This window comes from Ovis canadensis, chromosome 13, assembly GCF_042477335.2.
Source record: "Ovis canadensis isolate MfBH-ARS-UI-01 breed Bighorn chromosome 13, ARS-UI_OviCan_v2, whole genome shotgun sequence".
NCBI lineage: Eukaryota > Metazoa > Chordata > Mammalia > Artiodactyla > Bovidae > Ovis > Ovis canadensis.
In genome coordinates this window covers 68,938,989-68,963,620 of record NC_091257.1, presented here as the reverse complement: position 1 = coordinate 68,963,620, position 24,632 = coordinate 68,938,989, and the positions used below count along the sequence as shown (strand labels likewise).

The 24,632-nt window shown below is 62.3% G+C and overlaps 2 protein-coding genes and 1 long non-coding RNA gene across 14 annotated transcripts; 1 reads left to right on the top strand and 2 right to left on the bottom strand.

Moving 5' to 3' along the window:
* Positions 1–752: 752 nt before the first annotated feature.
* UCKL1 (uridine-cytidine kinase 1 like 1) lies at positions 753–12,257 on the bottom strand. 10 transcript variants are annotated; one of them, XM_069546672.1, is made up of 15 exons: positions 11,888–12,257; positions 6,198–6,388; positions 5,857–5,963; positions 5,576–5,746; positions 5,426–5,497; positions 4,558–4,747; positions 4,377–4,438; positions 3,805–3,821; positions 2,087–2,185; positions 1,911–2,004; positions 1,761–1,823; positions 1,560–1,682; positions 1,312–1,419; positions 1,040–1,196; positions 753–931 (listed from the first exon to the last, which is right to left on the bottom strand). In XM_069546672.1, exons 1-15 carry the CDS (start codon positions 11,998–12,000, stop codon positions 852–854), a joined length of 1,647 nt encoding a protein of 548 aa, XP_069402773.1. In that variant the 5' UTR covers positions 12,001–12,257; the 3' UTR covers positions 753–851. The 10 variants fall into 10 exon arrangements, with proteins under 10 accessions (XP_069402773.1, XP_069402772.1, XP_069402775.1 ...); XM_069546671.1 differs by lacking the exon at positions 3,805–3,821 and adding an exon at positions 2,751–2,770 and having other exon boundaries at positions 11,888–12,112; XM_069546674.1 differs by having other exon boundaries at positions 6,198–6,385; positions 11,888–12,064.
* On the top strand, positions 7,805–12,271 carry LOC138417049 (uncharacterized). Its single transcript, XR_011247961.1, has 2 exons — positions 7,805–9,130; positions 10,908–12,271. It is a non-coding gene; the product is annotated as an uncharacterized lncRNA (long non-coding RNA).
* On the bottom strand, positions 12,239–23,027 carry ZNF512B (zinc finger protein 512B). 3 transcript variants are annotated; one of them, XM_069546669.1, is made up of 18 exons: positions 22,767–23,027; positions 22,127–22,160; positions 20,743–20,868; positions 20,319–20,461; positions 19,931–20,059; positions 19,145–19,821; positions 18,815–19,041; positions 18,629–18,700; positions 18,387–18,533; positions 18,099–18,223; positions 17,935–18,027; positions 17,641–17,739; positions 17,390–17,560; positions 17,003–17,197; positions 16,757–16,858; positions 16,413–16,475; positions 15,822–15,920; positions 12,239–15,601 (listed from the first exon to the last, which is right to left on the bottom strand). In XM_069546669.1, exons 3-18 carry the CDS (start codon positions 20,864–20,866, stop codon positions 15,356–15,358), a joined length of 2,712 nt encoding a protein of 903 aa, XP_069402770.1. In that variant the 5' UTR covers positions 20,867–20,868; positions 22,127–22,160; positions 22,767–23,027; the 3' UTR covers positions 12,239–15,355. The 3 variants fall into 3 exon arrangements, with proteins under 3 accessions (XP_069402770.1, XP_069402769.1, XP_069402771.1); XM_069546668.1 differs by having other exon boundaries at positions 22,127–22,205; positions 22,767–22,898; XM_069546670.1 differs by lacking the exon at positions 22,767–23,027 and having other exon boundaries at positions 20,319–20,560; positions 22,127–22,280.
* Between the last annotated feature and the right edge of the window lie 1,605 nt (positions 23,028–24,632).

Below are 24,632 nucleotides of genomic sequence, written 5' to 3'. Positions count from 1 at the left end.
AGGGCAGGAAAGAGTGAGACCAGGCCGTGAGGTGGAGGGAACGTCTGTGTGGGGGCTTCTGACAGCCCACCTGCTGCAGCTGGGAATCCGCCTCAGGTTTGTGAGCCAGGCGGGTCTGCACCCTGATGGGTGCCCTTGCCCAAAAACAGTGAAGGCAGGGCCGGACGTGGTTTCTGGCCCTGAGCAGTGTGGCCGGCTCTCTGAGGCACCGGTGTCTCCCCTGCAAGTGGGGCCCCTGTGGCCAGCACTAGCTCCTCACTGCTTCCTACAGCCACCCCCGCACACCAGTCTCCTCCCTGCCACCCACTGCCCCTGCCGTGGTACAAACATGCAGGGTGCGGGGGTGGCAGGGGTAGTGGTTGTAGAGGCTGCTGACACCTTGTAAGACCCAGAGCCCTAGGTCCAGGCCAGTTGGCCACCAAGGGCCTGTCTAGCAGGGCCAGGAGCTGCAGGTCCAGCTCTGCCCTCTCCTAAATGTGGCTGAGCCTGGACACGAGGAAAGTTAAGTACAAGACCAGGACCCCTTGTCCTGCAGGGGCTGGGGGCAGGAGGAGGCAGGGCCCTGGCCAGAACCCAGTGGAGGGCAGGCTCCCTCAGTCCTCTGGCTCCATGGGGGCCTCAGAACTTGAGGTCTGGGGCAGCCCTGGGGCCCGCTCCCCAAGCCAGGTCCAAGTGGGATAACAGTCCTGAGCCCCGCTCACTGGCTGCGGCTTCCTTTCCCTAAAGCTTTATTTTATAAATGTTTAGACAAGTTACATGGGTAACACTTTTTTTAATTAAAATAAATTAACATCTCTACTCTGAGCTTCAAGGGAGACAGGGAGGCGTGGGGAGTTGGGGCGGGTGGGTGGCTACCCAGTGGAGCCCCCTTCTTCATCGTCGCTCCCGTCAGGGACGGCGTCGGTCCCGAAGTAGCGGTCACCAAAGTTCCCTGGGGGAAAAGCAGGTCCTTGTGGTGGGGTCTCAGGCAGGCCCACCTGCCCACCCCCCTGCACCCCACCCTACCCCGAGCGCCACTGAGGAGGCCAGGCAGCCTCACCAATGCCAGGGATGATACGGAAGAGGTCATTGACGCGCTTGTCTACTGCTGTGGTGATGATTCTAACGCGGGGGAAGGCGTAGGCCACCGAGTGGACGCCCATCTCTGCCATGAGCAGCGACAGGAGGAAGATCTTGTCCTCAGGCACGTCGTGGTCCTGCGGGGTGAAGGGCTGAGCTGCGGCCCTGGCCCTGGACCCGCCCTGCCCCATCACACACCCACCCCCCGCTCCCCCCCACCACACACCTATCCCCCCACCCCCCGCCACTCACCAGCAGCACCCGCACAGCCATCATGGCCGCCGCACCCGTGGACACTGTGCAGTCCATCAGGATCACGTGGTCGTCACTGATGTCCTTGGGGAGCCGCAGGTAGTGGAGCTGTAGGAAGCCCCAGGGTCAGGGGGTACCAGAGGACCACAGCAGGGCTCTCGGGGACTCCACCCCCACCCCCTCCTCGGGCTCCACCCATATCCCGCCCTCCCCGAAGTTCCACTCCCTCCCTCCCAGGGGCCCCTCACCTCGGGCTCCCCAGTGAGTTGGTTGGTCTGGATGAGGATGGTGCCAATGCGCACGTCCTTGCATACGGCCCTCAGCGCAGGCTCCATGGTCTCACCGGCCCGCAGGATGGACACGCCAGTGATCTGGGGGATGAGGTTGAGCTGGTCAGACCCTGCCTCCCGTTTCCAACCATTTCCCACTGCAGGCCAGGCCCCTGGTACCTGCTTCCCTGCATAGCACTTGCCCGCGTAGTCCTGACCCTGTGGGGTCTGCACCATGCAGTCCTGTGCAGGGCGGGATGAGGGCGTGAGGGTGAGCAGCCTCTTCTCCCCCTCCCTGCTACCCAGCCTCCCCCAACCCTGTCCTCAGACCTGGAACGGCAGGAAGGAGAGTGCGTGCTCGATGAGCAGCCGCATCAGCCTCTTAGAGTAGAAAATGAACTCGTCGCGGCTGGTTTCCCGGTCTCTGCGGGTGGCGGTCATTCCCCAGGTTAGGGAAGGGCGGCTCGCCCGCCCGCCCTGCCCTGAGGGAGGGGAGGAGGGCTCACCTGATGATGGTGTGCATGCCCCGCACTTGTGGCGTGCTCTTGAGGACACTAAGCGTCCTGGGCAGGGGGTGGCACTGGTGCGCCGAGGCCAGAGCAGCCCTGAGGACACAAACCGATTGGGAGCTCGAGGAGGGCATTTCCCCCAGAGCCCTACCCTCCCGCTGCAGGCTGGGGGGGGGCAGTGGTGGTCCGCACCGCAGTGTGCCAGGTGGGGGCTATCCTCCCAGTAGTTGATGTGGAGGAAGGCCCCCATTCCCGGATGCCCTCCCCCATAACAGCCAGGCAAGGGTTAAAGGACACGGTGTAAGGCAGAGCAGCTGACCGTTAGGCTGGAAGCAGGGGTTGTGGCGAGCCTCCCTCCCCGCTCCAGGTGCCCTCCCGGTCCAGGTCCTGGCAGACGAATCTCTGCCCCCAAGCTGGACACCTGGTCCCCAACCTCAGGACCCCTCTTCCAGGGGAAACAGCCGAGCTTTGAGGCCAAGCCCCGCCTAAGTTTCCCCAAGGTGATGCGCAGCCCCCTCGGGAGAGGGGCAGAGCTGGCTTCGCAGCCCCTGCTGCCCTGGCCTGGAGCGGAGAGGGGCGGGGCCTGCGGGGCGGGGCGGGGCCTGCGGGTGCCGGCACACAGCTCGCGGGCAGCACCACGGCCAGAGCACTCTGTCCTCACAGATCCCAGCGCAGCTTCCTCTGCCCGCCAGGTGAAGAGGCGAAGAGTAGGTCAGGGAGGGAACAGGGCAGGAAACCCCAGGGTTTACAAAGAGGAAAAGAAGAAAGAGAAGACCACTTAGCGGCAGCACCGTGGTCCCCGCAGCCACCAGCTGGACTGGGGAAGAGCAGGAGGCTGGGGGAGGAAGGAGGCGGGGCGGTGGCAGGAAGACCCTGCAGCTCGCACCCCTGGGCCTGCGAGCACCCGCAAGTCCACAGCAGGCGGCCCTGCAGGTCCCTTCCACCCAAGGCAGCCACGCTTCCTGGAAACTTTTATGTCTCTGAACCAAGGCTTCCGCCGGGGCCCTGGGCTGGGTGAGAGGCAAGCGGAGACTGATGCGTGGGCAGGAAGCTGGAGGCCGGCGACTGGCCTGGAGGCATTTCCAACGCAGCTGGAGCTCGGAGCTCGGTCTGGTGCTTCCCGGCTCCGCGACTGCTGCGTAGGGACGGGGCACCACCTTCCGCCTTGTGGGCGGAAAGGGCACTCAGCCCAGAACTCCTAAGGGCTCCACCTGGCTCTCTGCGCCTGGCCTCCAGTGCCAGGGTGGGCCAGCATCCCACAGGGTGGGGGCGGGGGGGCGCACAGAACGAGAAGGGGGGAGGTGCCTCACCACCGCTTAGGGGAGTAGACTGGCTTCTTGGCTCAAGCAGAGAAGGGGCAGACCCAGGCCCTCAGCTGCAGGATGGGCTGGTGGCACTGCCCTGGGGCCCAGGAGTGCTGGCTCAGGATAGCTGTGCCCTGGAGTCGGACCCGATACAACCAGCCCTAAGTCAGATAAAAGCCTCCAGAGAGGTCAGGGTACTATGTGACGTGGGGCAGGTCTTTTGACCTCTCTGGGCCTGAATTACCTGGCAAGGGCAGGCAGAAGCAGTGTGGGAGCCACACCACCCCTTCTGTGCCTGGGGCAGGGCCACCACAGAGGGTGGGCATGGTGGGAGGGGACAGCCCAGACTCCAAGCTCCCTGTGGATGCTGGAAATGCCTCCATCTGCGCAGACAGGCGTGGGAACTCTTACCTGACACTGAGCTCACGCTGCGGCAGTGACAAGGAGACACAAGGGAATGGGGTGGGTGTCAGAGACAGCAGCACTGCTCACCTCAAAGTCATGGGACGGCATTGCCTGTCGCCACCGTGTGCCTCAGCCAGCCAGGCCACCCCCACCCAAGAGCAGACACACCAGAGCCCCGGAGGGGAGGGTCCTAGGGGCTGCCTGCCATGGGAGAGGGTCAGCTTCCTGTGGTCCGACAAGGGTACCTCTGGGCGGGATGTCAGAGCCAGGAACCCTGGAGCTCTGTTCCGCAGGCCTCAAGCACCCCACTGTGAAGCCAACCCCAGGGATGGGTGGCCCCCATGGCCAGCCTGTGGTGTGTGACCTTCTAGGATTTTTGGGACAAGGGACCTGGTGCCAAAACCCCAGTCACCCAGAAGGGCTGGAAGGGATAGGCTGTACCCATCCCTGCAAGGCCCACACTCCCTCAGGGAGCCCAGCTGCCCCTGGCCAGTAAATATGGGGCTGCTTGGGCAGGTGGCCCTGGGCAGTGGCAGGTGGGGCTGCGGGGTGTGGGAGCGGGGCCAGCTGTGGCTCACCTCCTCCAGCTGGCTGTGCACATGCTGCACAATCAGGTCGATGGCCACTGTGTTCCCGCTCCCTAGGAGTGAAGGGGGAGGGTGAGGTCCTGTCCCTACTCTTCGGGGGAGCAGGAGGGAGGATAAGGTCTGGCTGTGCCCCCTGTTCCCGCCTCCCTGCCAGATGGGCCTGCAGGCTGACCCCGGGGCACCACGATGTCTGCCACACGCATGGTGGGCTGGATATACTGGTCGAAGGCAGGCTTCACAAACTTATTGTACTGCTTGATGACGCCCTCGATGTCCCGGCCCCGCTCGCTGATGTCACGGCGCAGTCGCCGCACAAGGCGTATGTCGGAGTCCGTGTCCACAAAGATCTTCATGTCCAGGAGCTATGGGGGGTAGGTGCAGTGAGCAGCTGAGGGCCAACACTGGCAGGGCAGCACAGGCCACAGGGGATAGCCTCCGGCAGAGACCCTGGCTTGGGCGTGGGCCCAGGAGTGGACAAGGCCCTCAGGGCTCCTCTGGGGTCTGGATGATATGGGGCCCTCGGGGGTGGGGAGGGTGTGGTGTGGTTGAATGTGTGTCTGGTGTGCATCATGTGTGGAGTGTGTGTGTATGCACGGCAGGCAGCGGGGTTCCCAGGGCCTGAGCACACTCACACTCGGGACCAGCACAAGCAGCAAGGCCTAGGGCAGAGCCAACCATGCAAAGACCTTGCTCAGGGCAGGGAGGGAGCCATCCGCAGCCTGACTGGAGGGTGTCACATGCGGGGCAGCTGCCCAGAGCCTCCCAGGAGACAGGATGCCCTTGGGGACCTGCCCACATGGGAGGCTAGTTCCCTCCCAGGAAAGAACACACGTGTGCACACACATACATGTGAACCTACCCCCCACAAATGTGGCTCTGACCTTGGCAGCCACGAGATGCAAAGGGGCTGTGTGAGATTCAGGAGACAAGGCAGCTCACCCAACCCTGGGCCTCAGCACAGGACGGGAACTGGGATGGAAGCATGTTTAAGGCCAGTCCAGCAGGAGGACCAGGGTCGTCTGCCTGGAGCCTGTCCTCACCTCCAACAGCGTCTTGTCGGCAAAGGCCATGATTCCCTCGAAGATGATGACATTTGCACCATACAGAGTTTTCTGCAAAGGAACCGTGTGTCAAAACAAAGCGGCCTGGGGCCCCTGAGCCAGCCCAGTGCAGCCAAGCCTGCGGCCTACCCAGTCCTTCTTCCGGCTGTGGGTGGTGAAGTCATAGATGGGCACCTTGACGCTCTTGCCCTGCTTGAGCTTCTTGAGAGTGGAGATGATGAGGTCGAAGTCAAAGGCATCTGGGTGGTCAAAGTTGAAGTTGTTGTGGGCAGCCTGCTCCTGCTGCTGCCTGGTGAGCACCTGAGGTGGGGGGGAGGGGAGGAGCTGGGGGCAGCTGCAGGCTCAGGCCCCAGGCCAGGGCAGGGGCCACGAGCCTCCCAGAGGCAGCCTGCACCACAGGGCACCCGCACCTTATAGAAGGAATCCATGGACAGCAAGACCACCCAGGGCACATCCAGGGCCTCGATGATCATTCTGGCCACGGTGGTCTTCCCGGAGGCACTGCCACCTCCCAGACCTGTGGGTGGGGTAGAGACCTTGAGCACAGTGGCCCAGCCCAGCTCACAGATGAGTCCCAGTGGTGCCCGCCACTCCTACACAGCCTCTTCTAACCTGGACCGAGGGGCCCAAGCAATGCTAGTCACAAGACACCAGTGCAGGCGTTGGACATTGAGGTGGGTCCCACCTCTCTACTCAGCGGTCCCACCTGATGGTGGCTTTGGCCCACCCTTCCTGCCACGGCCATGCTCACCAATGGCAAAGGCCTCCTTGGACTGGGTGCCATGCTCGTTGTACCATGGCGGCCGCCCTGCCGTGTAGATGGTACGCTTGCTTGTGCGCAGGAGGGGAGGCTCAGACTTGCACTGGCTGGTGGTACGCTTCCTCGGCGAGCGCCCTGCGCCCACAGGTGGAAGCAGCCTGTCCAGGGACTCCGCGTTGCTGCTGTGGGGGAGGAGGACATGGTCGTCTTGGCCCAGGGCCATCAGCCCCCAGCCACCCCACATCAGGCCTAGTGTGACTAGTCCATATGGTGCCCCCATGCACACACATAGGCATGGTGAAAGTGAACAGACTTGTGCAGGGGCACAGCACACCCGGCTGCAGCCCATCCATCCAGGGGACAGCAGGGGACACAGGGGAGCACTGTCCACCTCTTCCTCCCACGTGGACTGGGTGTCAGGGAGATGGGAAGCAGTCACACCAAGGACAGTCAAGACCCATCAAGGACTGTGTTCCTTCCCCTAACACACTCAGGGCAGCCCTCTCCTTTTGTGAGACCCAATCCCCATCATCCTTCCGGGCACAGAGGGAGGGGCTCCAGAGGGAGAGGGGAGCAGGAGGGAGACCGAGGGCACCGTGCCAAGTACAGGGAAGAGGGTGGAGGCCCCCAAAGGCTGCACTTGAGGTGGGGTGGAAACTCGACCTGGGGGAGGGAGGGATACCCCACTGGGGCCTTTTCCAGTGAGCAGAGCTGTGCTGACTTCTTGGCAGGTTTATACCCCAAAGGGGCATGGACATGATGGTTGGCTCAAGGCCCCAAGGCCTGAGGGTACAACAGGGGAGGCTCAGCCTGGCTGAGCGGTCAGACAGGAGACAGAGACTTGGACACAGAGGCCCGTGTGAAGGTGGCCCTAGGCACAGGACCAACTTAGGGAGAAGGCGCTTTCAGTCATTGCCTGAGAGAGAAAGTGGACTGCTCACAGCCTCAGCTTGCAGACCCGCCCCAGAGACGCGGAAAACAGGCTGACAGTCCAGGCAAGGAACCAGGGCACTCTGGACAACCTGGGTAGGACATGTCCACCTGCAGCCAGAGCCCCAGTGATGGATGTTGCTCAGATACGGGTCAAAGCCTGAGAAGGAGCCACACACTGAAGACACCCTCGACGTGCCATCAGGTGAGAAGGCAGAGCGCCACGAGCCGTAAAGGCCAGCACGCGCCTGTCAGGTGGAGGCACAGACAGCAAGCAGCGGCCTCAGCCACCAAGGTCAGGGGCAAGGACTTCAGGTGTGTGTGTTTTATGAGCACATGCCCCTTCATGATCAAAAACCAAACCAACCCTTGGTCTGTCCCCGAAGCTCGCCATCACTGCTATGGCCTGTCGTCGTGGCCAGGACGTGGCCAGGACAGGGCGTTGCAAAACTGGCCTTGGGAGATGTCCCCAGGAGTGCAGGGCCGTCTTCACTTCAGGATAACCTAGCATTCCCCTGGCATTCCCAGCTGTGTGGCTCCCAGTGCACCCAGTGTTGCCAAGAGGCAGGAGGACAACGTCTGCGCACACGTGTATATAGAGGGGGAGGCGGAGGGAGGAATTAGCTCAGGGCTAACACGTGACGAGTCACACCAGCGGCTTCCAGGGCACAGAGGGCCCTGTCAGCACAACTGAAGCAGCTGAGAACCGTCAGCTGGATGTGACAGGAGGTGCAGCGTTGTCCCAGGGGACACAGAGCGCCGGGCTGCCTTGGTGCTCTGTCATCTGTATGGCGTGGGTGGGGAGCAAGCCCGGGTTCCCTGGCCTCTGCCCCCAGTGTCACCTCTGCGGCTGGGTGACCTCTGAGGAAGCAATTACGACGCGTCTGTGGAGCTGAGCACAGACCACACAGCAGGACACCCAGGTGACGGGGCAGGGCCGGCTTGCCCAGCGTCACACTCCACCAAGCTGGACGTCTCCAGACCCTGATCGGAGGGCACCGCTGGCCGTTCCGCTAGCTGCGCTTGGCCCCCAGCAGTGAGCACAGGGCCTCGCGGCCCAAACATAGCTGCCCCCCACATGCAAGCAACCCCCAGGCCCTGGAGGTGACCTATGGCCCGTAGCTGGGGAGAGGAGCTACACATGCCCCCAGAGGAAAAAAAGTCCAGTCTGCGCCTTCTACTCGGAAAGGAAACGCCAACACAGAAAACTGGGTTTGCAGAGAGGCAGAGAGGCTCTGCCAACAGACCAGCCATCGTGCCGACCAGGCTCTGGCACAGACAGGCCGCCTTGCGGGACCGGCGCAGGACAGGAGGCCTGGGCGAGTGCTACTACCGTCTCCCCACTTTTCCCTCCAAGCTGGGCCCCGGGCAGGAGCATCACCCCTCTTGGTGACTGACCCTCATCCCACTGAGGTGACGATGACCACCACCACCACTGCTCCAGAGGCCTGCAGTGCTGACAGCCTGGGAGGGATGCCTTTTCAGGGAAGAGCTGAAGGTAAGCAGGGGTGACCTTGCCAGAAAGCTGCCCACCGAGGGCTGGCAATGGGTCTGAATAGCATCCGGTCCACAGCCAAGTCAGGCCCCACCACCTCCCCAAGTGCCAGGCTCTCCGTTCACTGCATCTTCCAGAGCAGGCCTCTCCCCACTTGGCATGAAAACAACCTCTGATTTGGAAAGTCATGCAAGGCCTCACCTGCCTGCTCTCAGATGTCAGGGTGCTGCCATCCGCAAGGACTAAAGGCAATGTCAACCCGGAGGATTACAAACCATAATGGACACAGGTCAGCCAAGAACTGAGAGCTCCAAGCAAAGCTGACATCTGCAGGTGGCAGGCCTGCCTGCCTGCCTGGCCTGGTGTCCACCAGACAGCACATGGGGCTGGGGGTAGCCGAGACACAGTGAAGACAGGAATCCTCACCAGAAGACGGCAAGCCTACCACTCACCTGCCTTCTGCTCCGAGGGTCCAGCACCCTGATACCCGGATGCCAGGGTAAGCTGGGGGGCTGCTCATGGCCAGGACACGGGAGGGAGACCGGGATGGCAGGACGACCCCAGGTGTGTGCAGGGGTGTCCCTGCACTGCCTCTTAGGCTCCCAGCAGTCCCTCAGGACAGCTCAGGAGCCCCCTGAGCTGCCCCTCCATGGGTGGGCAACACAACCAGTGCGGAGCTGTAGTGAGGTCCGAGCCCTGACTGGCAGAGGCTGCCCACTGGGAGTTGGGGGGCCAACAGGTGAGAGGCCCCAAGAGAAGCAACAGCACTCACCACCAGCCTCAGGGACCGAGGCCACAGGCATAAGAGGATCACCAGCTTGGGGCTGTGCACTGGCCTGATATTAATAGCACTGACCCTGCCGAGGAGAACAGCCAGGCAGACTCAGGCCAGCATCGGGGTGAGCTGCCCCTCCTGCGCTCAGGCTGGCATGCTGCCCGGCCAGGGCTGGCTGAGGAACCCCATCCGGAACACCCTGGATAAAGTCTCAGACCCCACCTCCCAGGGGCTGCAGAGCGCAGGGCCCCCAACCCCAAGACAGGGAAAGCAAAGGTGTCTAGGCTGAGCTATCAGCAAGGAGCTGAGCTAAGGGCCCCACCCCTGCCCCAGGTGCCTCCTGAAAGCATAAACAACCTGAAACTCTACCCCCCTGAGGCCTCCTCCAAGAATAACTGCCCGCCACCCCCACCCCCCCACGGAGGCTCCAGCACATCCCTCAAGGCCATCATCAGTGCTCAGTGCTTAACTAGGGTCACAGCCATGCCCCAGGCCAGCAGCAGGAGGAAGAGCAGGCCCTCTGGTGTGTGGCTGCAGTATTCACTCATATCCCAGGTCCCCAGCCTCCTCCCTGTTATTAATCCAATCCATACACCAGCTTTTCTACTCTGCTTCAGGGCTCAGAGGAAGCCCCTTCTGGGCACCACCTTGGGGTAACAGGTCTGCCCCCATCCACCAGGAGCTACTCCCTCCCGCCCCCACCCTACCTGCCCTGCTCAGTCTCAGGGCTGCAGAGGGGCCCCTGAGCCCCATCGTGCTTTAGGAGTTTCCTGGCTGAGTGAGTAAAAGGAAGTCAGAGGAGAGAGTAGCTGGCCCACTGGGGCCTGGTCTGGGGGTAGGTGGCCCAAACAAGCTCAGGAACAGAAATCTGAGCAGACAGAACTGGGGCCGGGGGACTGCAGTCCTGAAGGGGTGCAGTAGGCTCCAGGGACTTGGAGTCGCCACCCCACCCACTGGGAATCCCCCTAGGGGAACCCCTCTTTCCCGTTGCTTTGAGCAAGTAGGCCAGCTTCCTTCCACTAGCCCAGTGGCAGCCCCCAGACCTGTGTCCACCAGGACCCCACCAGGAAGACAGCCCAAAGGGTGCTCACTAGTCCACCAGCACCTCCAGTGCAAAGGAAAAGTCGGTCCCTTCCAGAAGGCCAGGCGCACAAGAAGCCTTCATGCAGACCACAGAAGGCAAAGTGAAGCCGAGGTCAGGCGAGAGCCTCTGTGCAGAGGCACCTGCACAGACACCCAGACAAGGAAGGGAGGCAGCTTTGGTACCTTCACCGGGGTTGGGGGGCAGGGAGGGGGGGGTGCGTGCAGGGACTGCTTGAGGGGTGTGTGTGTGTAGGGCTGTGCAGGGACTGCGGGGGGAGGGGAGCACGTGCTTGAGGAATATCCCAGAGAATAGAGAAGGCAGGGTGTAATGAGAAATTCCCCCAGATGTCCAGAAGCTCCAGGGCCACTCCATGGGGCTCTGTGGGAGAATGTGCTGGTCTCTGCTTACTGCCCACAGGCCCTGGCTCCCCTCCTGTCCCCTGGGGACCACGCTTTTAGGAGGAAGACCACTGTATCACCCTGGCCCTGCCAGGGTCACCTAGGTCCACTACTCCGTCTGTGCACCAGGCAGGGCCGCCAGCCGCTGCCAACCGATGTCTGCAGAGGGCGCTCTTCTCAAGAGTTTATCTGGTCTCCAACACATCAGATTCTGTGGAACTAACAAGTGTCACAGATTCAGGTCCCTCCTCTTCCACCCTGTCATCCGAGCCAGCATCACTGCTCACCAGGAGGCCGTGAGCCTGGAGGGACACCAGAGGCTCCTTCAGGCGCAGGGGGCCTGAGACCCTTTCCCTGCTCGCCCAGCAGCTCTGCTGGCAGCGCCCAGTCCTGAGCAGTCCAAGCCATGGCACTTTGGCACTTTCCAGACAGACCGCCAGGCTGAAAAGTTTTTCTTTGGACCTAGCCTGTGGCCAGCGCTGGGTCAGGCGGGGAGAGGGGGCTGGGGCGGTGTTCAGACCCGGAAGTGAAGAGCCAGCCCTCCCCTGAGCGCTGCTCTGCCTTCTGGGTCCCGGCCCCAGAGGCTGTGAGCGGGAACTGCCTCCCCAGCCAGGGGACAGAACCCCGCCTCTCAGCCACAATGTCCCCTCCTGCAAAGTCCCCAGAGCCGCGACTGTCCGGGTGCCTAGGCGGGAACTGGAAGATACCGTGCCCCGCACCACCCAGCATCACGACCTCTGGCCTCAGCTGGGAGGCCGAGTCTGTATGGGTCCCGGAACGAAGTGACCACCTGGGAGCATCCGGCGGGCTAACAGTCCAGCCCGGTGCTCGTAGGCCCGGCGCCGCGTCGGCTCGGGACAGAACGATCCCCCACATAGGCCCTGCCCGCGGCAGTCCGTGAGGGCCCTTCCCCGCCAGGCCACGGGGACCGTTGGCCGGTCCAGGCCCGGATCCCTGGGCCGCTCCTCCCACGGAACACGAGGGGCGCGCCGCGCCTACCGGTCCTCGCACGTGATCTCGCTCTTCCCCTCCGGCCGATCTGGCCCGTCTCCAGCCGCGAGGGGCGGCGGCGCCGGTCGGGGGGCGTCGGCCGAGGCCGGGGGCGCAGCCATGAGCTCGGGGGCCTCTCCGCGGGCGGGGTGGGGCGGGGCTTGGGGGACGGCCGCTCAGGCTGTCGGGAGCTATGGTTCAGGGCCTGGCGCCGCGCGCCCGCCAGCGCGCTCTGTGGACTACAAGTCCCACCAGGCCGCGCGCGCCCCGCAAACTACAAGCCTCACGAGGCCTTGCAGCGGGTGTGCAGGTAAGGACCCCAGCCCACGCTTTACCACAAACTCGTCTACACAAAACCGCTGAAAAAAAATCAATAAACATTTATTTGATACAGTTATTTTTAATACATACAGTTGATGGCCCGCCCCGAGCCACTCCCGGGACCGGGGCGGGGACGAGGACCAGGGACAGATGGTCACAAGGCGGGCAGGGCCCGAGCTCACCGTCAAAAACATCTTGCAAATAAACACTTTGTAGATAGAATATATATGTATATATATGGTTACAAGTGATAGCTGGAACCTCTCTTTCAAAATGCACTTAATACGGAGAACTGGCATTAAAAAACCCAAACCAAGAAACCCAAAGTACAGGCAGGAGGTGCTGGCTCCTCCAGAACTCCAGGCCTTCAGGACAGCTGCCTGGGGCCCACGGAGGACAACACACAGGGACAGCCCTCCCCTCTGTGGGTCAGGGTGCACCCATTCTTTCCCTTCCAAACCAGAGGGACAGGAGGGGGCTACAGCCAGGAGGGCCATCAGTCACACCAGGGGACACTCATCTGCCCTTGCATGAGCAAAAAAAAGTGCATCCTATTTTGTGTGAAGTTTCGGTCCCTTGAGTCAACCCTTTCCTGTTCTCAGGGCAAGGGAGGTGGGCTGGGCCAGAGGTAGATCTTTAGAAAGGGACCTGGCATTGTGCCCTGGGCCTGGGGTCTCAGGCAGGGTCCATGCCCACCACACAGAGGGGGTTGTCTGCCACTGGGTCCCTCTCACCGAAGGTGTCAATCAAGGCTAGGTAACTACCAGGCTGCACTCCCAACAGAATGGGACGTGGACAGATTCCACCAAGCCACCAAGGGCTCCACTGCCATGGGAGGAGGGCTCTACAGACCAGCTTGTCACTGCCACCCACCAGCATGGACGAGCGGGGAGGGGAAGAGGAGAAAGGGGTCCCCACCCAGCAGTCCCCACGCCTTAAAGACAAAGAAGGGGGTTAAAGTGCTAAACATCAAGTTACCCAGGACCCCACTTCTTCCCACACATCCGGTGAGGTTCCCACATCAGAGATCGCACGTGGACGGCAGGGGTAACAGTGAAACTAATCCCCCAACCAAAACCAGCCCCCACTCCCCAAGGGCCAAGTACCTGAGAGGCCGGCCAGGCGGCCATCCCCTGCCGAGGTGCTGAGGTCCAACCTCTTCCTGCCATCGATGACAAGGACAAAGTGCAGGTGGGGCCCCACCAGCGCCTATTCCCCGGTACCCTCCCATAGCTGCCCCTCCAGTGGCTGCCCACCCACCTCTACCTCCCCAGCCATACACCAGCGACACCCAGGAATACAAGAAGGAAAGCCCTCCTGCCTGAAGCTGTGCTGCCTGCCTCAATATCTGACGCTGGATTTCCTGCCCCTGCTCAGGCCTCTACCTGCCGATCAGATCAGGTGTGTGTGAGTAGGGGGGTCCACATTTCCACATCCCCCCACAGCACACAAGCCAGGACTGCCCAGGGTCGGAGCACTCGGGTCAAGTGAAGAAGCTAGAAACAGGCAGTATAGCGCCTGGGCCCCCAAGCCTCCTGGCAGCCGTCTCCCTGGTGCAGGGTGAGGAGAGCTGAGCCCACACTGGACCCTCCTCTCCAGGGGTGAGATGGGGACAGGAGCCTGGGGGCAAGCATGCCCAGTTAGCACTGCCTCCCTGAGCAGGGGAGGGACCCCAGCCCAGCCCCTAGATCCACCGTCGGCACCAGGAAACCCTTAGCACCAAAATGTTAGATTGTGGTGAGTTTTTGTATAAAAAACAGAATTAAAAAAAAGGTTTGTTACTTGTCACAGCAACGAGACTGGCATCCACTACACCCAGGAGACACACGCACACAAGCAAATATCAAAATTCACATCATCCAGGATCGGCAAGGCCAAGCCCTCAGCCCACCCCCACCCCCCAGTAGAAAACAGCCTCCGTCCAAGCCTACAGCTCTGAAACCCTCCCTGCCCCAGCAATGCCACGGCGGGAAGGTGTGGCTGCATCCTCAGTGCCCTGGACTCCACTTGACCCAACCTACAGACCTCGCTGTCCTCAGGGCACCAAAGGGAGCCAAGACAGAGCCCTGGCGCTGCCACCAACTTATGTGACCTCGACCAAGTTCCCACCCTGGCCTTCGGCTCTCACATCAAAAGGCCACACAACCAGAAATGAAAGAGCAGATAAAAAAGGAGGAAGGAGGTTCCCACGGGAGCTTGGCCATGGGTCAACCCAGGCCAGCAGGCGGAGGCTGCTTCCCACAGTGGCCACTACTTAAGCCAGGCCCCAGGTCCCCACTCCACAGGCCTGTGGGCCCCAGGTGACCCTGGAACTCAGACTGGCCCTCCCTAAATCCATTGGGCTATGTGATTAGGCCAGTGGCATTAGCGAAGCTGGAGGCTGAGGCCAGAGCTCACTTCACGCAGCCCCTCAGCCCTGCTCAGCAGTTCTGCGATGGCAGAAGAGCCTCTGCTGGCCTCAAGCAGGGAGCACTACTGGAGACAGTGGAGCAAGACAGCCTCCCCCATCACAATGGACACAGGCCAGTGGGGCAGGGGCCTGAGCACAGCAGGGGTTGCACAGCAAGGGAGGGTGGGCCTAGAGAGGTAGAGCGCAGAAGTGCAGGAACCAGAAGGCAGCGGGGCACAGGTGGGGTGGGCCATCAGGTCAGCACGGTAATTGTCAGACTTGGGGTCTGTCCTGGGAGGTAGCTGGGGGTGCTGGGGTTCCAGTGTCGGGTCAAGAGGCGAGGCCGCTCAGGTATCCTCATCAGCCCAGAACAACGGGCTATCCAGGGACCCGCCGAGCCTTGGACTCAAAGCAGATGGGGCATGGAGCTCATGTGCCAAGGGCCAGAAGGCCATATGCCTGCTCCGCAGTGCCCGCACCTGAAGCCCAGGCTGTAGCCCTTCCCCCACCGCCCGTGATGGTCCCTCCCGACTATTGCACTCCCCAGCTGCCCGGTCCTCCTGGGAGCCCCAGACCAGGGCATCCTGCGGCAGCCTGCATGGGAAGGGGCTGCCTTCAGGGAGGAGAGGGCTGCCCACCGCTGCTGGACAGACAAACAGGTGGGGTAGGGGTGGAGACCTGGAGGGCAGGAGGCTCTGGTGCCCCACCCCAGACACGGGCCGGGCCAGTGTGGGGGCCGGGCCCCACCCACCTGCCAGGCTCCAAGCTCACTTCTCAGGTGCCTTGCCGGCTCCCACCTTCCGGCCAGTGGAGCCCCGGGCCCCCTTGTCTCTGCCTGCTGGTGGCCAGTCGTCTTGGCGGGGAGGCGTCCCGGGGGCCGGCTCCTCGGAGGGCCGCTCTTTGGGCTTGCGGCCCCGCTTCTTCCCGCTGGCTGGACTCTTCTCTTTCCTGGGCACGGGGGAGTTCACGCCCTTGTGTCTGGGAGGCGGGTCTGCCGAAGTGCGGAACCAGTTCTGAGGAAAGAAGCAGCAGTGGAGACCCTGGGGTCTGGGACGCTGGAAGGCAGAACAGAGGGGCCCTAGGGTCTCGGGCACCCAAGCTTCCAGGGAAGCTACTCTGAAGAGAAACCAGAAGCTTCCTCAACAGTGGCAACTTGCTCAAGCAAAGGCAACAAAAGCTGTCATCCCGACCCCCTCCTCTGCCCCTCCACGGGGCCAGTCCATCCAGCCGCACCTCCGCGTGAGTCTTGAGGATGTGGTACTTGACGCCACTCTCGGAGCTGAATTCCTTGGGACACAGCAGACAGCAGTACTTCCCCACCAGGTGGTCCCCCTGTAAGGCACATGGCAGTCCAACCCCCAGAGGTTGGCCCCCACCCTGGCCCTTAGAGGACCAGAAGTTCCCAGATGCAGTTGGGACCCCCACACTTGTAAGGTTTGTCTGGATGGGTGCCCATTGGGTGGGCTTCACAGACCCACAAGGCTGCTGTGATGGGACCACCAAGGTGCCCTGGCTGCAGGGGAGCACAGCGAGGGTGGCAAGAGGCAGGTGCTCCAGGGAAGAGTCACAGCCCATAGCCGAGGGTGTTAGGTCAGCCCCAACCCTGGGTCGACCACCCACCTGTATAGGCACAGATGAAGAGCCCATAAACAGGACCAACCATGACTGACTGGCTTACGTCCAGGCTGAGGCTGGGGGGACAGTGTCCTGGGCTGTGCTGGCCCTGGACCCCAAAGGGCCAGGGGGACACACAGGATGTATGGGACCCTGGGGAGCAGCTGGGAGCACTGAGCACACGGCTGAGGGGAGGGCCTGGGCACTGACCTTGCTGCAGCTGGCCAGGTGGGCCTTGAGGCCGGACACGCTGGAGTAGATGGCTTCACAGCACTGGGGGTGGGAGGTAACCGTGGGGACAGGCTCTCCAGCAGGAGCCCACTGACCACCATGCACCCCTTGCCCAGCCCAGGGGATCTGGGGCCCATCTGAGGCAGGTGGGTGGGTGTGATCCCAGAAGTCAGAGGGTGTGGCAGGCTGAGCTGCTAGGGCTGAGGTCAAGGCCTCTCTGCCTATGAAACTCGGGCCACATGGAAGTCTCCCCCCAAGGCCAGCCCTGGGCCCTCTGTTCTGAGTCCCAGAGCTCCCACGCCTGCCCAGACTGCCCAGCTCACATCGTTGGGGCAGTTGACGTGGCCTTTCTCCTTGACCTCGTTCTTCCATGCCTCCAGCAGCTCGGGGTTCAGCACAGGAAGGCCTGGCCGCGTGTAGTTGAGCTACAGACACAGCAGTTGACAGGGTAAGCTGGAGGTGACCCAGACATTCCCCTCCATGGATGGGAGGTCTGCACCCAGGAGGCGGGCGGACTGCCCAGGTTTCTCCCAGGGGCCTTACGCTCAGAGACAGGGAGGAGGGCTCACCCGTGCGGTCTCGGGTACCAGGTCATCCTTCATCCGCCGCTTGGTCCAGTCTCGGGCCAGCTCGTCCTCCGCGATCTCCTGCAGGTGGAACACAGCGACCTGGGCCGACGTGCGGCGGATACGGCCGCTGGGAGTCCGCTCCACACCCAGCGGGTCCTCAGCCTCAGGGGCCTTGTCAGAGGGCTCCTCAGGGGGCTGTGGAGGGGAGGCTGGGTGAGCTGGTGAGCCACATGGCATGTGCCACACAGAGAACACAGGAGAAAGCAGGCTGGGGGCACAGGCGCCCATCACAGATTCATTCCCCCGACACACCAGTCCCCCAGGAGGGAAGAGGGAGCCCACAGGACAGGGGCCTGAGGAACGAGCACCCAGGCTGTGGCTACTCACCGGGGCTGTGTGCTCTGAGCGCACGTGGTAGTCATGGCCTGCTTTGGAGCGGTAGGGCTTGCCACAGTGGGTGCAGGGGAAGGACGGGGTTTCCACTTCGCAGGGCGGCTTTCCACAGCGTCGCTGATGGTACTGGTAGCCCATGAGACTAGAGAAGGCGGCCCCGCAGCCCTGGGGTTCCGGGGGGCAGGTGAGTGTGGTAAGCAGCCAGGCCACATCCACCTGGCGTCCACACCTGCAGGCCCACTCACCTCTTGGGGGCAGCGCAATCGGCCCATCTGCTTCAGCACCTTCCGCAGCCGCTCCCGCTCCTCCTGCTCGTTCCCCTCCGAGGCCTCGGCATCAGAGGGCTGAGGGGCAGGCCAGCCTCAGTGCCCCCGCCACCACGGGGCCCGCCCCTGCCCGGGGCCACGGATGTCCCTAGTCAGGCACGGGAGCCACTAAGCTGTGCTAGTGAGAGGCCAGTGGTCAGAGCCAGGCAGGTAGGGGGAAGGAGACCCGCGGCCAGTGGGCAGCATGGATGGCAGCTGGGCCCGAGGGGATACCTTGGTGCTGTGCTCAGCCATGGTGTGGTAGTTGAGGCCGGCCTTGGACTTGAACTGCTTCCGGCAGTGCTGACACTTCAGTGCATCCTGCAGCTGCAGACGGGCATGTTGGTGAGAGGTCGGTCCTGGGGTGCCTCCCCTCCCGAGCCAGGGGGCAGCCCTACCTTCTGACACACTTCCATGTGCTTCTTAAGCCCCACGAGGGTCTTGCGGGTGACCACATTGCAGGTGGGGCAGACAGCCTCCCCCCGTTCGTGGATGGCCCGTTGCCACTGCTCCTCAGGGCCACCTGCAGGGCAAGGCCAGGGCCTCAGGTGAGGGGCAGGAGCTCCCAGATGACCGTAACGCCAAGCACAGAACCCAAAGCCCACACTCAGTCCCCGTCCCCATGGTTCAGGATCTGCCTCCATCATCAAGACTTGGCCTGTGCCTTGCCACTCAGCAACCCCTACCTGGGGCTTGGTGGGTCATAGGAGCTGGCACCTCCTTGTTGACAGCGCTGGTGGGGGCTGGCCCCTTTTTCCGTGTGTCTTCAGGGCCCGGGCCCTCCTGTTTCTTGGCCCTATGGATGCGGGCTTTGTCTTCTGCCTTGGCCAGCCCTGTGCAAACAGGCAGGGAAGGTAGGTGTCAGCTGAGGGTGTGGCCACAGCGTGTGTCTGGCCCTTGAGGGTGCCTGGCTTAGTCTAGGCCTCACCTTTGAGTCCAAAAGTCCCTGAGATGGACGGCTGCTCACCCGTAAACTTCTTGGGTGTTTTCTGTTTCCTTCCTGACTCAGGAGAGAGAAAACAGAGGCCAAGACTCTGGTTAAATAACCATTGGTAAGCTCAGGCCGGCTCATTGCTGGCCTCACCCTGGCTGCTGCCTCCCAATCCCATCTTACTGTGCTTTATGCGCTCTGCACCCTCCTCAGGCGGGGACCCGGGGCCTGGAGCCCTTGGCACCTCCTTGCCCCCTGAGGGTCTGCTGCCCAGAGAAAGGGGGCTGCTGCTGGGGTCTGTGCTCAGCTGGAAGGCCGAGCTCTGCTCTGGGGTGGCTGGGCCGTACTCTCCGTTCTCTGGCCTCGCATGCTTGGGTGGGATGGGGCAGGCGTCCAGGCCATCCGCAGTCCTACAGGGAGCAGGGAGTAAAGACAGGAGGACCCGCTCTGGGCCCTGTTACCCCTGGACTGCCCTAAGGACACCCAGTCCCAACCAGACAGGAGCCCCCATACCTTTTCTTACCGCTGCTCCTCCCTGCAGCCCGAGGAGCTTTGTTCTCAGACTTGGTCAGCAGAACCACCTTGCAGGGTGGCGTGTGTCTGCTGATGGCAATGGGCCTGCTGACCGTCACTGGCTTACTGACCACGATGGGTCTGCTGACTGTCACTGGCTTCGCAACTGGCACAGGTTTTGTAACTGTTACAAGCTTTGTCATCGGCACTGACTTGTTGATAGTCACTGGTTTGGTGACTGGCACTGGTTTGTTGACTGTCACTGGCTTGGCAATTGGTACAGATTTGGTGACTGGTATAGGTTTGTTGACTGGTATGGGCCTAGTGACCGGGACAGCTTTAGTGACTGGCACGGGCCTGCTGATCGTCACTGGTTTGGTGACTGGCACGGGTCGGCTGACTGTCACTGGTTTGGAGACTGGCACAGGCCGGCTGACTGTCACTGGCTTGCTGATGCCAATGGGCTTGCTGATAGTGACAGGTTTGCTTACTCCAATGGGCTTGCTAACCCCAACCGGCCGACTGACAGTGACTGGCCGGCTGACTGGCCCAGGCTTGGGGGCAGGCAGGGGTCGGTCCATATGGTTCCAAATCCGGTGCTTCTCCAGCTGGGTCTTGGAGGTGAATGCAGCCTCACAGAAGGGGCAAGGAAAGGTCAGCCTTTCTGAGATGGCACCCTGGGTGGAGAGGGCAGATATGGACACTCCCAAGCCAACAGCCAGGGTAGGGTGGGCCCCAGGCTTCCCATTCCCCAGGCTTCCCCTTCCCCAGGCTGCAGTCCCTTACCCCTTGGCACCGCTGGTAGTGGTACTTAAGCCCGTAGATGCTGGGGAATTCCAGCCAGCACCCGGCATTTGGACACTTTACTCTCGAGTGCGCCTTGAACTCATCTTTCCATTGGTTCATCAGGGAGAGCTAGGTGTGGGAAAGGCCAGGCTGCTGACCCTGCAGCCACCCAGGCCTCTACCAGCCAGCCCCAGACTCAGTACTGTCCCTAGGCCTGCAGGACTCCCACATGTGGTCCACTGGGCCCCGTCTCGAAGCCCTCAAGCACGGAGCAGCAGGCAGATGTGGGCAGGTGGCTCAGTGCTAGACCCAGAGCAGGCAAGCCCGGCAAGGCAGTGGGCTTCCAGGAACACCTCGCAAGAGCCCACCCAGCCCTCAGGGAGCTCACGGGAATGTCTCGGAGTGCCTGATTCTCGGCTTTTGGACGCCCCTTTTTCTTCCCTTCCGTCCTGTCGCCAGCTGGACTTTCCAGGTCAAAGCAGAGTGCGGCCTGGCTGGGCACCGTCTGCCCAGCCCGGACCACTGGCAGCCCTGCAGCACACGACACATCAAGGCTCAGAGAATGCATTCACCGCAGCCTCGTCCGCCAGCCAGGGGGGCTGGTCCTGCCTGGAATGAGCCTCATGTCCCCTGCACTCATGGAGACAGGGAGGCAGGAGGCTGTCGTCCGCTTTGGTCAGGAACCCTGGGCCCCGGCTGCCCCCTCCCCAGGAAGCCTCTCAGGAGGCCAGGCTGGGCACCCAGGAGCCTGACATCCGGGGAGACCTACACCCAGCACTGGCCGCCTAGGACCACCGGTCGCCTCCTCTTACCCAGCTTTGGGGGCTCATGGAGCACAGGAAGTCGGACCTCGTTCCGGCTGCCATCCTTCCCAGGCCCGCTCCTGCTGGATCCTGGGACCCGGCGGCCTCCTCCAACACAAAAGGGATCGGTCATCTCTGCAGAGCAAGTGGACAGACCCACCGGGCCCACTCAGGACCTGAAAATGGGCTGCCCTTGATCCTACCCCAAGATAGGCCCACATTCTGGCCTGAGGAGGGGGAGCCTGCTGGCCTGTGCTTTTAGTCACAAGGGAAAGGTTGGGGTAGGGGGGATTAGTTCTGGTTTAGGGGAGGGGCTGCCCAGCCAAAGTCTCCCTGGATGGCCAGGAGACACCATCAGCTTGGAACAATGTAGCTCTGTCCTGAGACCCTCACCTGCTCCAGAGGGCTCCCTGTCTTCAGACACACTACCCCAGAGAGCCCCAGGGAAGGGAGGCCAAGGACACCCCTCGGGGGCCAGTTATGACACCAGTGTGGCTGCGGGTCACAGCTGTGCTGGCCTGGCACCTAGAACACCTTCCCCCACAGCCCTGCCCAGACCCAAGGCCATGCTTGGGACCTGAGCCGACACCCTTGCATTCTTCTCCCCAGGACACGGTCTAAACAGCCAAGGTGGGCGCTAAGGGCCCCCACCCTCCCTAGCTGCACACATACCTTCTCCAGTCCCTGTGCCAGCAGAACTGCCCTCCTGGAGCCTCTGCTCCACCTTGTTTCCAGCCGCAGCCCCTCCAACCAGATGGATGCCTCATACTGGACCCCTCCATCACTCCTCACCTGACTGGCCTCCTCGCCTCCAACCCTCAAGAAATGCTCTGTCCCCAACCTACAGGCCCACCAGCCCCACTCCAGAGACCATAGACTCTGAAAGCTGGAGCGACTCTGAGTCCAGCCCAGTGGGTCCTCCCACAGGGACTCTCAAGGCCACAGAAGGTGGTAGGGGTGTGTGGGCAGGTGATCCTTCCCCTGATTTCTAACTTCTTTCTTTTTGTATTTTTCAGGTCACATCTCATGGCATGTGAGATTCTAGTTCCCCAACCAAGGATGGACCCTGAGTCCCCAGAGTTGGAAGCGTGAAGTCTTAACTGCTGGACCACCAGAGAAGTCCCGTCACTAACTTCTATCAGAGGAAAACGGAAGGATCTGCTGTGCCTAGGAGGTCCGGAGGCCCTCTGGGCAGGATGAGGTCAGAGATCAGGGCAGTCACTGCCCATGGCCACAGGGTGGCCTGTATCCAGAGCCTGAGGGAGGCGGGTAAGGGTCCAGAGGGCTCTAAACAAACTTCTCTGGAAGTGCTCACACTGATGTTTCCAAGAAGACAACCCAACAGTAGTCACCCCAACCCCACGATGACCCCAGAAGCCAGTGGTGTGTGTACCTGCTGAGCCCGGCCTTTCCAGTCCTCCTCCAGCCTGGGTGGAGAATTCAGAGTTGGGTGGTCGGGGGCCAGAGCTGGCCTAGGAGGCAGAGACCCTCCTTCCATCCAAGGCCTGTGACTCGCGCTCCAAGAGGAGAACGGGCTTCTACCCTCCCTGAGGAGCCAGCAGGGTCGCAGAGGTGGGACCCTCACTGGGATGGAAAGGAGTGCCACGCGCTGACCGCAGGCGACGCTGGAGGCGGGACTGCGGTCCAGGCCGCTCAGCCCGGGACCCTGGCCTAGGCCCAGGCGCGCGGATGAGGCTGGCCAGGGGACGCACACCTGGAGGCTGGCCTCGCCACCCACCTGTCACCTGCGGTGGGTGCGGGCCCGGCCTGGCCCCGGAAGGGCCGATTCCGCGAGCCTGGGGGTGGCCCAAAGGCAGTGAACCAAAATGGCGACTTTTTCTGGAGAAGGAGGAGGCAGGGACGCGGCGCCGACGCGGGGCGGAGGGCGAGGCGCGGGGGTCCGGGCGCGGCGGGGGCTGCGGGCGGGGGCTTGGGGCCTGGCCCCCCCGATTTGCGCGCGGGGTCAGGGTCGGGGGTGCGGCCGGCGCGGGGGCCGCCCGGGGGCGCGGCCGAGGGTGCGGCGGGGCGCTTACCTGCGGCGCCCAGCAGGCCGGGGCCAGGCGGAGGCCGGGGCCAGGCCGGGCCGGGCCGGGGCGCGGGGCGAGGGGCGCAGGGTCCGGGCGGCGCAGGCTGCGCGCCGCGCTGCGCACATGCGCGCTCCCGCCCCTCCCACCTTTGACAGTTTTACTGTTGGGGGGAGGGGGCGAACTCTCGCGGTATTCCTGCTGCTGCTCGGCGACGGGAGAGACGGGTCGGGGGAGGGGGCCTGTTCGGCCATTCCTTAGCCCCGCTGCCTGTCCGTCCCCTGCGTGGGCTGGGTCGCCAGAGCAAAGTGGCCAGTGACGCCTCCTTCGGGCCAGAGGCAGTTTTCAGGCACTGGGGTAAACTGAGGCATGGTGGGGCGCTGGGTGCAATCCCAGCGCGCACGGATGGAAGAGATTAGGCATCTCTACGACCTGACCCGGGGAAGGTGTGGCCATGAAGGCCGCGCTCTTCTGGGACCTTGAACTCCTGGCCCCGGGGGCCTTGAGCATGCCAAGCAGGATCCAGCCTCTTTTCCAATCAGCCCTGTAACCACGTCTGCCTGTGGCCACCCTGGGGAAATGGCCTGGCTCCTGGCAGTCCCGGAGCAGTTTGCGGCCTGTGGGCTTTCCTGGGGTTGCTGATCATCCTCTTGCTAATTTGGGGGGTGGTCCTAGAGCAGCCACCAGTGCCTTGCTCCTCTGTGCCCCAGAACTGGGCCCTCCCCGGGGCCGCTGGTATCAGGTCTGGATGTGACAGCACACCCACCTCACCATGACTTGGAATGAATGAAGTAGAGTAGGGGAGTAGTTGGGAACCGGAGGCACAAGAAGCTCCCCCTTCCCTGAGGCCCTTTCCGCCTCCTCTGCTTGTCCACACTGGAGCAGGTGCGGCTGCACTTGTGGGCAGGGCGCAAAGCTCTTGGGCAGATGTGCATCCTGTTCTCCCAGGGACCCTTTGGAGCTGCTTCTCTCAAGGCATGTCCACTCTGGGGCAGAGACAGGGCGGAGCCCTCTGTGGGGTGGGGTCAGTCAGTCCTTCGCCTGGAAATCAGAGCCAGAGAAGCCTGGGTGATCCCTCCTTAGTTCACTGTGCCCACCCTGGGGTCATGACCTGCAGGATTTGGGGAGGTAGTCACTGTGTATGCCCTGATGCATCCAAGGCTATAACTTTCCCCGTATAAGTCTGCATGTGTGGCATGTCAACCCCTCTGTGTAGGTGTGTCTATGTGACCACGTGTGTCAAGACATCAGGGTGTCAGGGTGTGTCTGTGTCCCATGCTAGGTGGGAAAGATGCCTGTTGTATGTTAGTACCCAGGTTGTCCAGGTCTTAGTGAATGTGTGTCCAGGCCACAGGGCAACACATGACGTCGTGTGTATTCTGTGTGGGGAGTGCACTGTGCCTGGTGTTTTCTGTGTGCTAGGAGGTCACAGGATGCTGGTCACAGGTCACTGTGTTGTACATCTGGACACAGGTGTCTATATGTCTCTGTGTTGGTGCCTATGTGTCCAGGCTGCAGGGGCCTATTAGTATTTGTGTGTGCCTGGTTGCTGTGTGGGTACGTATGGGGGCATGTACTGTGACCCATGTGTTTCTTATGTCAGGGCATTACCTTCTGTGAGGGGCTAAGTGGGGACCCCCCCCAAAAAGACAGCCATTTCAGGTCGCTGGAACCAATGAGTGGGACCTTATCTGGAATGAGGGGTTTGCAGACGTGATTAAGTTAAGGACCTTGAGATGACAAGATCATCCTGGCTTATCCACGTGGGCCCTACCTCTCAAGACAAGTGTCCCTGTAGGAGAGAGATTTGACACAGAGGTGATAGGACCCCAGAATTCAGGATGGAATGGTATGTCCATAAGCCCAGGGATCCCA

What these genes read in the sequence shown, in the direction of transcription:
- ZNF512B (XM_069546669.1), bottom strand. Translation starts at nt 20,866, where the DNA reads ATGACCGATCCCTTTTGTGTTGGAGGAGGCCGCCGGGTCCCAGGATCC. An exon ending in AGGCACTCCGAGACATTCCC is followed by an intron (nt 20,060 to 20,318) that starts GTGAGCTCCCTG and finishes TCCCACACCTAG; the next exon opens with CTCTCCCTGATGAACCAATG. An exon ending in TGCAGAGCGCATAAAGCACA is followed by an intron (nt 18,701 to 18,814) that starts GTAAGATGGGAT and finishes CTCCTGAGTCAG; the next exon opens with GAAGGAAACAGAAAACACCC.
- UCKL1 (XM_069546671.1), bottom strand. Translation starts at nt 12,000, where the DNA reads ATGGCTGCGCCCCCGGCCTCGGCCGACGCCCCCCGACCGGCGCCGCCG. An exon ending in AGACATCGTGGTGCCCCGGG is followed by an intron (nt 4,439 to 4,557) that starts GTCAGCCTGCAG and finishes CTTCACTCCTAG; the next exon opens with GGAGCGGGAACACAGTGGCC. An exon ending in AGGAAGCTGCGCTGGGATCT is followed by an intron (nt 2,186 to 2,750) that starts GTGAGGACAGAG and finishes TTGTGTCCTCAG; the next exon opens with GGCTGCTCTGGCCTCGGCGC.